Source organism: Myxocyprinus asiaticus, chromosome 12 (assembly GCF_019703515.2).
Source record: "Myxocyprinus asiaticus isolate MX2 ecotype Aquarium Trade chromosome 12, UBuf_Myxa_2, whole genome shotgun sequence".
Classification (NCBI taxonomy): Eukaryota; Metazoa; Chordata; class Actinopteri; order Cypriniformes; family Catostomidae; genus Myxocyprinus; species Myxocyprinus asiaticus.
Window position 1 is genome coordinate 29,828,693 of NC_059355.1, and position 13,684 is coordinate 29,842,376.

The window sequence follows — 13,684 nt, forward strand, 5'->3', positions numbered from 1 at the left end:
AGCACACAGAGCTCCATTAGAACTGGCCATAGAACTGGATGCGGGAAGCCGCACATGAAATTTGCTCTTTAGGTTATGCTGTTTCCAACAAAGTCCTTACATGTATGCACTCAAAAGGGAGAACATAATCCTCACTTTGGCGTAAGTGGTTAGATCAACAAAGACTTATCATGCACTTTTAAGTGAAGAAAATCTGAGAGGATGGAGCCAAGCAGACACTTATAAGGGCCAGTGACGTATCTCCTTTTTGGGGCGTCGCTTAGGCGCCATCAGCTAAACACATTTCTGTGATTGTATAGGGCTTCTGAATTCGTGACCACCTGCGTGCTCCCAATTTGTCAGCTCTGACACAGCAACCAAGTGAACTACGAAAGGGAACTTTTTAAGAATGTCAAATGTGGTCTTCTGTGCATGCTGTAGCTTTAAGATTATTGCATTTAAAGACAGTTAATGCTGACATTTGTTCAGCTTTGTCTCTTGCTGTACTTGTTAGAATGGATTTGTCATGCAAGAAACATTTTGTTTGATATTCATGATTAAACTTCAGCGGAGTGAGATGAACATATCTCCCAGATGACAGTCACATGCACTTGTTTGTTTGGACTGCACACCTTGCATAACATAGCCAGTGCGCACTGCTAAACTGCTAAAATTTGCTTACAGGACTTCAGTAGGCATTGTAATGCAAACATGTATTGAGGTACACCAAGCAAAAAGTTTGAAAAGGCTTCAAAAGTTCCTCTACAATTGATTTGATATCAGTTTTTTTTTCTTTTCCTGTTTTTTCTTTTTCCCTTTTTTCCAGACCACATATTTTTCGACTTTCAGGCAAGTGTACACTGCGGGCTATGCTACTTCTTTGATTTCCCTCATCTCTGCCATCTTTGTGTTTACGGCCTTAAGGTATTGCATTGATCTTCGCTATTAAATGTGCATTCAACCCAAATGACATAAAAAAAATAAAAAATAAAAAATCCAAAAATTCTGTTATCATTTACTCACCTTCATATTGTTCTGAAACCTTCAATGACTTACTTTCTTCTGTGGTACACAAAAGGTGAATTTATGAAGAATATCCTGGCCAAATGTCCAAATATTTTCAAATATTTTCAAATATTGGAAATCTCCAAATATATCAACCACATTTTGATATGCTTGATTCTTTTTTTTTTTTTTTTTTTTTATTTTGGAGGTGAATAGTCCCAATACCCATTCATTATCATTAGTTGGAAAATAGTGTGCAGGATGTTCTTCCACTTTTTGAGTTCCATAGAAGAAAGTTAGTCATATGGGACAGATAGAATCTAAAGTCATTTGTCACATTTTCTGCACTGATTTTAAGGGAAAATCTGTGGAATTGTGTGGAAGGAATTTAAACAGTATAATGTGTTATGATGCGGAGAGCACTATACTATTACTGGTAGTTGAAAGAGTAATCATATTATAAAAATAAAATAAACATAGATTAAAGGGTTGGGGGATGTATAGAACTTTTGTGAATGACAGATGATGTAATTGTGTGGAGTTTTCTGCAGAGTTCAACATGTGCAGGTTCTGGCCTGGTCATATTGGCTTGCAGTGATGTAAGGGTGAGTAAACGATGACAGAATTTTAATTTTTGGGTGAACTATTCTTTTAAGACCTTTTTAATCTGTCTTTTAAAAAAATGGAAGTTTTGTCTCTATTTGTTGGATAATTTGGCAATGTATTTTTCTCCTCCAAAAAAAGGAAGTTCCACTGCACCAGAAACTACATTCACATTAATCTGTTTGCCTCCTTCATCCTGAGAGCCAGTGCGATCTTTATCAAAGATGGAGTGCTATTTGCTGATGAGGATCTAGACCACTGTTTCATGTCAACAGTAAGACTCGCCAGCTGCCACAGGCAGATGCTTTACAGACATCACTCCACATGGTCATTCGTATTGACACCATTTTAAAAATAAATGTCTGGACAAATTAACAAACTATTAGAATATTTGTACATTATCAGAACTGTAAAAGTGAATTTTGTCATTTCTGCCCCATTAATTTCACCAAATGACATCGCAAAAATAATGACTTAGTTGGACAAACAAACAGCCCTGCCCAGACTTGTGCCAATGTTGCAATGTCAGGCTGATCAGGATTCTCAAACAAACTGAGATGTTTTGATAGTGTCAGAGAGCCACAGTGTTTACACTTTTCAGGGAAATCAACCAGTGAATTTCTTACTTCTAGTTGTCTCTGTCAGGTTTAGTAACAGGAAGGGCAGGACTCAAGTGCAGTGTATTACAATGGGTTTTATTTAATTTAAAAAAAAATGTGGAAAATACAGTCCAAGGTGACAACAAGATGACTGGCTGGGCTGGAGCAGGGAACAGACAAGAATCCAAATGAAACAGGGAACACAACCAACAGAGACATAACAGGGGACAAAAACACAAGAAACATCCCGCAACAAACTGGCAAAAAAACAGAGAACAAAGGGAGAATAAATAGGAGAGAAAATAAGGACAGCAACGAGAAGGGGCAGGTGAAACTAATGATCTAATAACAAGGCAAATAAGGGGGCAGGGTTTCACATAAGACAGCACAGACATGAGTGCATATGGCAATGAGAAAACGCCAAGCCAAGTGCACTCACAAAACACTAGTATCAGGATCCAGCCACAAAAAAACTATAAAGACCAACCGAACTGGCAGGATCCTGAAACCTGATACACAAGACAGGCACAAACAGAAAGTCTGGTGACAGGATCCCGACACAACAAAACCTCAACTAGATAGACGGGATCCTGACACTACCCCCTCTCCACGGGATAACTTCCAGGTGTCCTAACCTGAACAAAAGACAACCAAAAACAGTAGAGAGGAAAGTAGTTAAACAAAAATACAAAAAAGGTCAACAGATAAGGGCTAGAGGCACAGACCAGGGCGGGGCAAAAGACCAGGGTGGAGCTGGAGCAACAGTCCAGTATGGGACTGGAGGAACACACCAGGCTGGGGCTGGAGACAGTACAAGCCCAGGAAAGGAGGGTGGGGGAAACAAAGGAGGTGGCTCCAGAAAGGGGGCATGGTATGGCAGCCTGGGAGGAGGGTCCAGGTAGGGGGCGGGGTCCAGCGGCCTGGGAGGAGGCTTGAGGAAGGGGACAGGATCCGGCAGCCAGAGAGGATCCAGGAAGGTGATGGGGTCCGGCTGGTCCAGAGATGGGATGCGATCAGGCAGCCTCAGGACAGGGACGTGGCTGGGGAGACCAAGAGTGAGGATGAGGTCAGGCAGCTCCAGGACAGGGTTGAGGGGAAGGACGGTAGTGGCTGCTGGGCAGGTATCAGGCTGGGCATGGCTGCTGGGCAGGGGTCAGGCTGGGTGCCGGCCGCTGGGTAGGGGTTAGGCTGGCGGCATCAGCCGAAGGGGAGAGGTCAGGGTTGGCGCCGGCTGCAGGGGAGAGCACAGAAACAGTAAGCAGATCAAACACACAGGAGGGCAGTAACCAAGTTTGATATGGTAAGATCCACTGGCATACTGACCTCTGTGACCAACACCAGGAGAGCTGCTTGCAGTTTAAATGCATTTAAATCCAGCCCATCCACCGCAATGAGGAAGTCGCAGGCAAAATCTCTGACATCACCCTCCCCTTCCCGGAGGGAGTAGAGCTGGATCAACTGCTGGCTGCTGTAGCTTTGCTGGCTGGGTAATGGGAAGAGGAAGATGCCCATTATGCCTCTGTTGAGTCCAGTATTGGCCAGTTTGTTCTGTCAGGTTTAGTAGCAGGAAGGGCAGAACTCAAGCGCAGAGTGTTACAATGGGCTTTATTTAATACAAAAAAATATGCAAAAACCAACAAAAAACACCCCAAAGGGGAAAAAAAACACAGTCCAGGGCGATAAACCAGATGACGGGCGGGGCTGAAGCAGAGAACATGACCAACAGAGACCTAACGGGATATAAACACAAGAAACATTGGAAAATAAATAGGAGAGAAAATAAGGAGGGTAACAAGAAGGGGCAGGTGAGTCTAATGAACTAATAAGAAGGCAAACAATGGGGCGGTGTTTCACTTAAGACAGCACAGACACGAGTGCACATGGCAATGAGAAAACAATGCCAAGTGCACTCACCAAACACTAGTGGCAGGATCCAGCCACAAAAGCTATAAACAAGACCAATCGAAGTGGCAGTATCCTGACACTAGATACACAAGACACAGAAACACAAATACAGAAAGACAGGATCCCAACAAAACCTCAACTAGAGAGTCGGGATCCTGACTGTCTCTGCATATTTAAACTGGGATAGGAGAAACTATTTTCACATCAAAATAATTACATCACCTTTAAGATCAGATTCTTCTATATAGTGTTATATGTGTACCGTGATTGCTTGCTTTAGGATGTGGATATTTCCATGATTCACAGTACACACACAATATATTATTTCGTCAAATATTAGTTACCAATTACATTACCTGCCCATTCTGTGAAACAAGCAGTGGACAATTTTCAAAACCACCCCAGTCATCACAATAAAGCACATGACATCTCTAAATAAAATTTTCTTGTTCATGTGCATACAATTCTGACCTTTAATGTTACTTTGGGATGATCACAGGAGGCCGTCAGATAAAACTGAGTGCAATTGGTCATATAAAATTGTTAATATAATATGTGTTAGGACCCAGACTGTTTCACTTCTGAACCTCACATTGGCTGTCACAGCTGTCGACTTGTGATTGGATCACCCGAGACGAATGTTAACACCAGGTCTGAACAGGACCAAGGAGTCTTTCGCATTACGTGAGCGTCAGTAGATACAATATGTTATACTGTATGTAAATTAACTGGTTTTATTCAAGTCATAAATATTCTTTAAAAATCACTGAATCAACCTGAATGCATTAGGTTACACCAACAAAAGTCATTTTTAAATTGGATAGAAATAGCTCCTTAAGATAACAATTACAATTTACCACTTTACAGTGTAGTTTCTGTAGATGTTTTTCCAGTGTACAGTATAAGCCATGCATTGTACTGTATGCTTTTTATGTAAATTAGCTTATGGCATCACTTTGATCCAAGAAAATCCCTAATCAACAAGCCAAATTACTGCACCAAAGCTCAAATTCCCCATCAGCCTTGTGGCCAGTAAACTTATTAGGTCAAAATGCATGGCACTACAGCATCCACCTATAAAAGTAGAGCACTTTCAGAGCCTTACATCAGTTTCTCTCAGCATACTGACACTGCTTAACTTCTTGTTTGGTTGAGAAATTTCTGCATCCTTGATCCTGTCAGTAAAAGAACAGCCAATTCACCAGTGCCTTAAGACACACTTTTCAAGATCTACCTCCGCTAGAACTCACAAATACCTCCTTTGAAGTAGCCTCCTTAAATAACTCATCTTCCACATCTATATTGCACTACAATTGTATTTGTGCTGTTTCTAATCAGCACAACTTTTTGTCTTAAATACTGTCTTTTACTGTCTGTGTTTTCTTAAAATATCCGAGCATGTGTTTTGTACTTCAACAAAAAAGTATTTTATTTGCAATTCATATTCTAATTTTATGCTCTGGGGTTCTTCTTGCCACTTAAGATCTAATCCTAAAGGAATAGTTCACCCAAAAAAGAAAATTCTGTCTCAAGTTGTTCCAAACCCACATGCCTTTCTTTTTTGCATGGAACACAAAAGGAGATGTTAGGCAGAAGTACAGCCTTAGTCACCATTCACTTTCATTGTATTGAGAAAAGATGCAATAAAGGGACCAAGACTAATATTCTGCCTAACATCTTTTGTGTTCTTCAGAAGAAAGGACGGCATATGGGTTTGGAACGACATGAGCGAGAGTAAACAATGAAAAAATTTCATTTTGGGTGAACTATACCTTTAATATTTGCCTTTTGTTCTTGCTATACTACATGCAGTGGTAACTGCCTGTACCATGTGTACTTTTTCTCTATATTCTTGTATCGTTGGTGTAAGAAATGTCTTACAGGTACTTACATCTTAAAGGAAAGTTGCAACATTTATTACTCTGAACATCTTCCTCCTCAGACTGCATGCAAGGCAGCGGTGGCTTTCTTCCAGTTCAGTATCCTGGCTAACTATTTCTGGCTGCTCGTTGAGGGGATGTATCTACAGACACTTCTAGCTCTTACTTTTGTCTCACAGAAGAAGTATTTCTGGTGGTACATCCTTATTGGTTGGGGTAAGTGGGTACTATAGCATGTTCTTTATCAAACCAGAAAAAGAAAATCTGCATTTGCCATCTCTGTTTGCCACTGTTATTAGTAGGCTGCTGCTTCATATGTTAGAAAATGTATATATGATTACACTTTTTTTTTAATGAATCTTTTTGCCATGAGTTGCCATTACTAATGCTTATGATACAACTATAAACATAAAAAAGTACACAGAGAGAGAGATGAGAATAAGTAAACTGGTTTGATTGAACAGAACTTTTGATACTCTTAAAATCCATAATATTTTGTGCCTTGCGTGTTTCTTAGTCCTTCTATCCTCCCCTAAGCAGGTCAAAAGATACTGTAAACAGTGGGCTGCAAATAGTGTGGTTGTACATGGGTGTGTGGCCTTCTATATTATGTTTCATTGGTGACACCTGTAGGCAACAGATGGATAAACAGCTTAACTGATTAAAACTTCTCTCAAGATCTAAATCACACAACCGTTGTGTGTGTGTGTGTGTGTCTATATATATATATATATATATATATATATATATATATATACAGTTGTGCTCAAAAGTTTGCATACCCTTGGAGAATTGGTAATGTATGTACCATTTTTAAAGAAAACATGAGTGCGCAGGCAAATCACATTTATTTTATTTCTTATGGGATTCATATTCAACTGTAGGTTATAACAGAATGGCACAATCATAAAACAAAACATGGCAAGAAAGAAAATGAAATGACCCCTGTTCAAAAGTCTGCATACCCTTAGTTCTTAATACTGTGTATTGCTCCCTTTAGCATCAATGACAGCGTGCAGTCTTTTGTAATAGTTGTCTATGAGGCCCCAAATTCTTGCAGGTGGTATAGCTGCCCATTCGTCTTGGCAAAATGCTCCAGGTCATGCAAAGTCTTTTGTCGTCTTGCATGAACCACACGTTTGAGATCTCCCCAGAGTGGCTCGATGATATTAAGGTCAGGAGACTGTGATAGCCACTCCAAAATCTTCACCTTTTTCTGCTATAATCACTGGAGGGTCAACTTGGCCTTGTGCTTAGGGACATTGTCATGCTGGAAAGTCCAAGTGCATCCCATGTGCAGCTTTCGTGCAGAAGAATGCAAATTGTCTGCCAGTATTTTCTGATAACATGCTGCATTCATCTTGCCATTAATTTTCACAAGATTCCCCATGCCTTTAGAGCTCACACACCCCCAAAACATCAGTGAGCCACCACCATGCTTCACAGTGGGGATGGTATTCTTTTCACTATAGGCCTTGTTGACCCCTCTCCAAACATAGCGCTTATGGTTGTGACCATAAAGCTCTATTTTGGTCTCGTCATTCCAAATTACAGTGTGCCAGAAGCTGTGAGGCATGTCAAGGTGTTATCGGGCATATTGTAACCAGGCTTTTTTGTGGCATTGGCACAGTAAAGGCTTCTTTCTGGCAACTCGACCATGCAGCTCATTTTTGTTCAAGTATCGTCGTATTGTGCTCCTTGAAACAACCACACCGTCTTTTTCCAGAGCAGCGTCCTGAGGTTACCTGTGGGTTTTTCTTTGTATCCTGAACAATTCTTCTGGCAGTTGTGGCTGAAATCTTTCTTGGTCTACCTGACTTTGGCTTGGTATCAAGAGATCCCCAAATTTTCCACTAATAAGTGATTGACAGTACTGACTGGCATTTTCAAGGCTTTGGATATCTTTTTATATAATTTTCCATCTTTATAAAGTTCCATTACCTTGTTACGCAGGTCTTTTGACAGTTCTTTTTTGCTCCCCATGGCTCAGTATCTAGCCTGCTTAGTGCATCCATGTGAGAGCTAACAAACTCATTGACTATTTATACACAGACGCTAATTGCAATTTAAAAAGCCACAGGTGTGGGAAATTAACCTTTAATTGCCATTTAAACCTGTGTGTGTCACCTTGTGTGTCTGTAACAAGGCCAAACATTCAAGGGTATGTAAACTTTTGATCAGGGCCATTTTGGTGATTTCTGTTATCATTATGATTTAAAAAGGAGCCAAACAACTATGTGATAATAAATGGCTTCATATGATCACTATCCTTAAATAAAAGAGTTTTTTTGCATGATCAGTCATATTTTCAAAATCAATGCCAAAATTTCACAATTTCTGCCAGGGTATGCAAACTTTTGAGCACAACTATATATATATATATATATATATATATACACACACACACACACACACACACACACACACACACATTGCCTTGCAAAAGTATTCAGACCCCTGACCAATTCTCTCATGTTCCCGAATTATAAATGGTACATTGAAATTTCATTGTGATTGATATTTTATTTTAAAACACTGAAACTCAAAATCAGGTATTGTAAGGTGACATTGATTTTTTGTTGGAAAATATTTTTATGAAAAATTAAAAACTGAAATATATTGCTTGCATAAGTATTCAACCCCCACACAATAATACTTGGTCGAGCCACCTTTTGCTGCAAAAACTGCTTTAAGTCTTTTAGGGTACATATGTACCAGCTTTGCACACAGTGATGAAGTGATTGTGGCCCATTCTTCTCGGCAGATTTGCTCCAGGTTGTTCAGGTTGGTTGGGTGATGCTTGTGGGCTGCAATTTTCAAATAGTGCCACAGATTCTCAATAGGATTGAGATCAGGACTTTTACTGGGCCACTGTAGAACATTTATCTTTTTGTTCTTGAGCCACTCCAATGTTGCTTTGGCCTTGTGCTTGGGATCATTGTCATGCTGAATGGTGAATTTCCTCCCAAGCTTCAGTTTTTAGCGGACTGAAGCAGGTTGTCTTGCAGTATTTCCCTTTATTTTGCTCCATCCCTGCTGATGAGAAGCATCCCCACAACATGATGCTGCCACCACCATTCATCACTGTAGGGATGGTGTGTCTTGAGGCATAGGAAGTGTTAGGGGCAGTGGTGGCTCAGCGGTTAAGGCTCTGGGTTACTGATCAGAAGGTCAGGGGTTCAAGCCCCAGCACCGCCAAGATGCCACTGTTGGGCCCTTGAGCAAGGCCCTTGACCCTATCTGCTCCAGGGGCGCCGTATCATGGCTGACCCTGCACTCTGACCCCAGCCTAGCTGGGATATGTGAAAAAGAAGAATTTCACTGTATATGTGCAAATGTATAATGTGTGATAAATAAAGAAAATTATATAAATTATTATAGGTTTGCGCCACACATAGCGTTTTGGCCAAAAAGCTCTATCTTGATCTCATCTGACCACTAAACCTTCTCCCACATCGCAGCTGGGTCACTCACATGCTTTCTGGCAAACTCCAGACTTGCTTTCAGATGGTACTTTTTGAGTAACGGCTTCTTTCTTGCCACCCTCCCATACAGGCCAGTGTTATGCAGTGCTCTTGATATGGTTGACTGGTGCACCATTACTCCACTCCCAGCCACTGAACTCCATAGCTCCTTCAAAGTGATTGTTGGCCTCTCTGTGGCTTCTCTCACAAGTCTCCTTTTTGTTAGAGCGCTGAGTTTTGAGGGACGGCCTTTTCTTGGCAGTGCCTGGGTGGTGTGGTACAGCTTCCACTTCCTGATTATTGATCCAGCTGTGCTCACTGGGATATCCAAACATTTGGATATTTTTTGTACCCTTTCCCTAATCTATGCATTTTCATTACTTTATCTAACTTCTGTGGAATGCTCTTTGGTCTTCACTTTCCTTCAGATTCACAGCCTGACCAATGATCCTTCAACAATGGGTTTTTTATCCATAAAATATGATTGCAACTTTAATGATTCACAGGTGGATGCCAATGGTAAAGTAACTGTGTCCTCGTTAGGGCAATTTCTTTCATCGGTGTAACCTGGCAGCTTCCACAGCACAAGGGTTGAATACTTATAATAGCAAGATATTTCAGTTTTTTTACTTTATTTTTTTATTTTTATTTCCCAACATAAAACCAATGTCACCTAACAATAATTGATTTTGAGTTCCAGTGTTTTAAAATAAAATATCAAACAGAATGAAATTTCATTGCACCATTTGCAATTCAGTTATATGAGATAATTGGTCAGGGGTCTGAATACTTTTGCAAGGCACTGTATATATATATATATATATATATATATATATATATATATATATATATATATATATATATATATATATATATATTAGGAAATAACAAAATTTTGGGTGTAAAATAAATAATGGTAGATGTTACATTATAATATTAGCCTCAAATGTATTCTTAGATTTTATGGATCCAGATGAAAGGAGGTTGTATTTGTCCCTCTGCATGTTCACAATTGTAAAGCTTACCCACTTTCTGACATCCATTATGCCATTTACATTCAGCTGTCTTTTGTATCCTATAGGTCTACCAACAATAATACTGACCATTTGGGTTCTGGCAAGAAATTTTTTTGACAACAGAGGGTAAGTCAGTCTTGATCTAAACAACTTCTGTAGACGGACTTTCCACCTTTTCTGATAGTCACTCTAGTGTAATAAAGATTTTTAAAACAACCTACAAGGAGTCTGCATATTTTTCCTAATTTCTGATAATTGTGAAGAGAAATCTATGTAATTTTTTAACAGAGATGTAGTATTATTACATTAGCCAGAATATGTAATAAACTAACTCATAAGGGGTGGGTATATATATATAGAACTGTATAATTACCGATAAATCTGCAGAGCTCTCCGTGAATTTCTACAGTCACAAATTTTATGCAGGCCTACTCATAAAAAATCATATGAATTCTGAATGTTGAAGGTGCTGGGATGACACAGATGTTGCTTACTTTTGGTGGATCATCAAAGGACCAATCACAGTGTCTCTTCTGGTATGTTCTTAAATAACTCCTGGTAGAGTTTTGGAAAAGTGATCAGCTTGCCATAGATGCTATAATCAATAGAGTTTAAGCATTTAACTTGAAATATTTTATTTTTTCCAGTTTATGAATGATCAATTAACTATTAGCAATTTCAATATGTTTTTGAACATCACAAACAGTAATAATTCTAGTGACACATAGTGAGTTTTCATGCAATTATATATTTAATTTTTTCCAACATTTGTTGACTTATTCCTGCTTTGTCTGATGTAGATCAATTTCTTTATCTTCATAAATGTGATCCGGATTCTTGTGCAGAAACTAAAGTCTCCTGGAATGGGAGGCAATGATTCCAGTCACTTCATGTAAGGCCTTAAGTACATATTCAAAGCAAACAACTGCTAATTAATATAAAAAAGTGGCAATGTCTGGTGCTGCACAGATAATTAGTTAATGCCTGTGGATCAGTATATGCAAGCTTCAGAGTGCAAACAAGCTGCAGAACTAATTACAGTTCTATTATTATTTAAAATTCATGAATTGCAATGAGTTATTCACTATAAGTGTTAGTCTAGTCATAGCCATCACACAGCATTGTTTGATTCTGATCTGAAGTAGTGCAAACTTTGTTTACTTGTAGGAGACTGGCCAAGTCTACTCTTTTCCTTATCCCTCTGTTTGGCATGCACTACATGGTGTTTGCCTTCCTGCCAGAGAACACAGGAGAGAACGCTCGCCACTTCCTTGAGCTTGGACTGGGCCCCTTTCAGGTGTTAAATCTATGAAATTCATTATTCACAAATCATAGATCTCTGAAAATGTTAATTAATGGTGAAGTATTGAATATGAATATATTCAAGACATGCACTGTAAAAAGTGGTAACCTACAATGGTTACCTAAACAGCTATTCCTACTGTACTGTACCTGATCTAACCCTTAAAGTTCAGTTTGATGATGCATGAATAACATTTTAGGTTATTTATTTTTTATTTTATTTATTTTAATTTTTTTTTTATGTAGGACCATAGCCTTATGACATTCAAAATTGAGAAAGTGGCTATTTGAGCAAGATTAAATAGAGTTTTATGAGATTTTATGTCCACTAGTAGCAGTCTAAAAAAAAATATTTCAAGTCAGAAATATGACTTGATAAGACTTCATTAGGTTACATCAACAAAGGTCATTTTTAAAGGTTAGTTAGTTAACAAGTGCATGTATTTACTTTTTACAGTGTACTGTGATTGTTAATCCACCTTCACTGAGACTTTTGTTCTGTCTTTCTGTATAATGTCTCAGGGATTTGTTGTGGCTCTGTTATACTGTTTTCTTAATGGAGAGGTAAGCCAAAGATTTTGCCTAATTGGAAGAATGTTAAAAAGTTAACATATCTATTAATTTACCTTCAAATACCGTTTTCTAAAAATGGACACACATTTGTGTTTCAGGTACAAGCAGAACTAAAAAAGAGACTCTGGAAGTGGCAGACACAAAGTTATTTGAGATACAGTAAAAGGAGACGAACCCTCTTTACTGAGAGCAGCACAGTCACACAAATCTCAGTTTTAGAGAAATCCAGCCCCAAAGAGCTGCCCTTAATTGAGTCCCAGAACAGTGTGTCGAAGGTCTAAAAGCAAGGGAGCTCTTCAATTCATCTCTTTCCCTCTCTCTTGCTGTTTTTCTCCCTCTCTTATTCCATTAAACCTCTAGACCAGAAAACACTAGGCTATCTATTTATTTTACATTTTGATATGGTTATAAATTTGTTGCTAAAACTATCCAGAGTATCAAAGACATAATTTTTATTCCATACACCACTGAGACAAGATTTCAACCATATACAGATAAAAACACTCTCCCTGTATTCATAATACAAAAGCACAAAATCACATTGCCCTGTTTCCTCCTCGTTTCAAGTTTGATGTCTGGCACTCACTACAGTATTTGCATCTTTAGCAAATAGTGATCATCATTTAACTGCGTTAATGTAAAACCAGTTGCTCTGTAATTTATATTTATAACCTCCGTAGTTTGTCATATGAGACTTGTTGTCTACACTGCTTGACTTGAAAGCTGGGATAGTTTCATACCTCTATGCTTTGCTCAGACGTTAAGAAGCTGATCACTTGCTATTTACCTTAATTAAAGACCTCACTTTGGATTATCCACAAATCATAGCAAACAATCGAGAAATGTATTTTCGTATTCATAAATGCATATTCATAATGTTTTATTTTGTAAATTGTGATTCAGTGCAACATATTGCACAGTGCACTGGCCCTGTATACCATATATACAGAAGTGTAAAATGACTACGGGGCATACAAAGTATTTTTCTTAACAGGTGTTTTCAAGATATTTTATTCATTCTAAATTACATTTAGTTAAAATAAAGCTTTTTCTTAGTATATTCATAAGAAAAAAAATATTCATAAAAAAAAAAAAAAAAAAATAAGCTTAACCCTAGAATGCATATGTAACCATACTCCCATTTAATGCATATGTGGGTCAAAAAAGACCCAGGTGAAATCTAGATGCATATTCTTTATAAAACTGCCTATTTTTTCAAGGAAAATGAACTCTAATTATAATTTATGAGTAATTAAAATATTAAAATAGATGATATAGGTCTATATTTTATTTAATTCTGAAGAGTTTCAGACACATTGAAGATGGAGTAGGAGTTCTGATTGACAGTGTAAAAAAAC

At 38.4% G+C, this 13,684-nt stretch overlaps 1 protein-coding gene across 1 annotated transcript in view; it reads left to right on the top strand.

Annotated features, from left to right (window-relative positions):
• Positions 1-13,431, top strand: part of LOC127448874 (vasoactive intestinal polypeptide receptor 1-like) — a 57,463-nt gene extending 44,032 nt beyond the window's left edge. The window contains exons 5-13 of the mRNA XM_051711768.1: positions 806-903; positions 1,729-1,861; positions 6,034-6,187; positions 10,517-10,577; positions 10,918-10,987; positions 11,252-11,343; positions 11,619-11,748; positions 12,276-12,317; positions 12,425-13,431. Coding sequence (XP_051567728.1) covers positions 806-903; positions 1,729-1,861; positions 6,034-6,187; positions 10,517-10,577; positions 10,918-10,987; positions 11,252-11,343; positions 11,619-11,748; positions 12,276-12,317; positions 12,425-12,607 — 963 coding nt within the window. The 3' untranslated portion in view covers positions 12,608-13,431. The remainder of the gene's footprint in view (positions 1-805; positions 904-1,728; positions 1,862-6,033; positions 6,188-10,516; positions 10,578-10,917; positions 10,988-11,251; positions 11,344-11,618; positions 11,749-12,275; positions 12,318-12,424) is intronic.
• Positions 13,432-13,684: the final 253 nt, after the last annotated feature.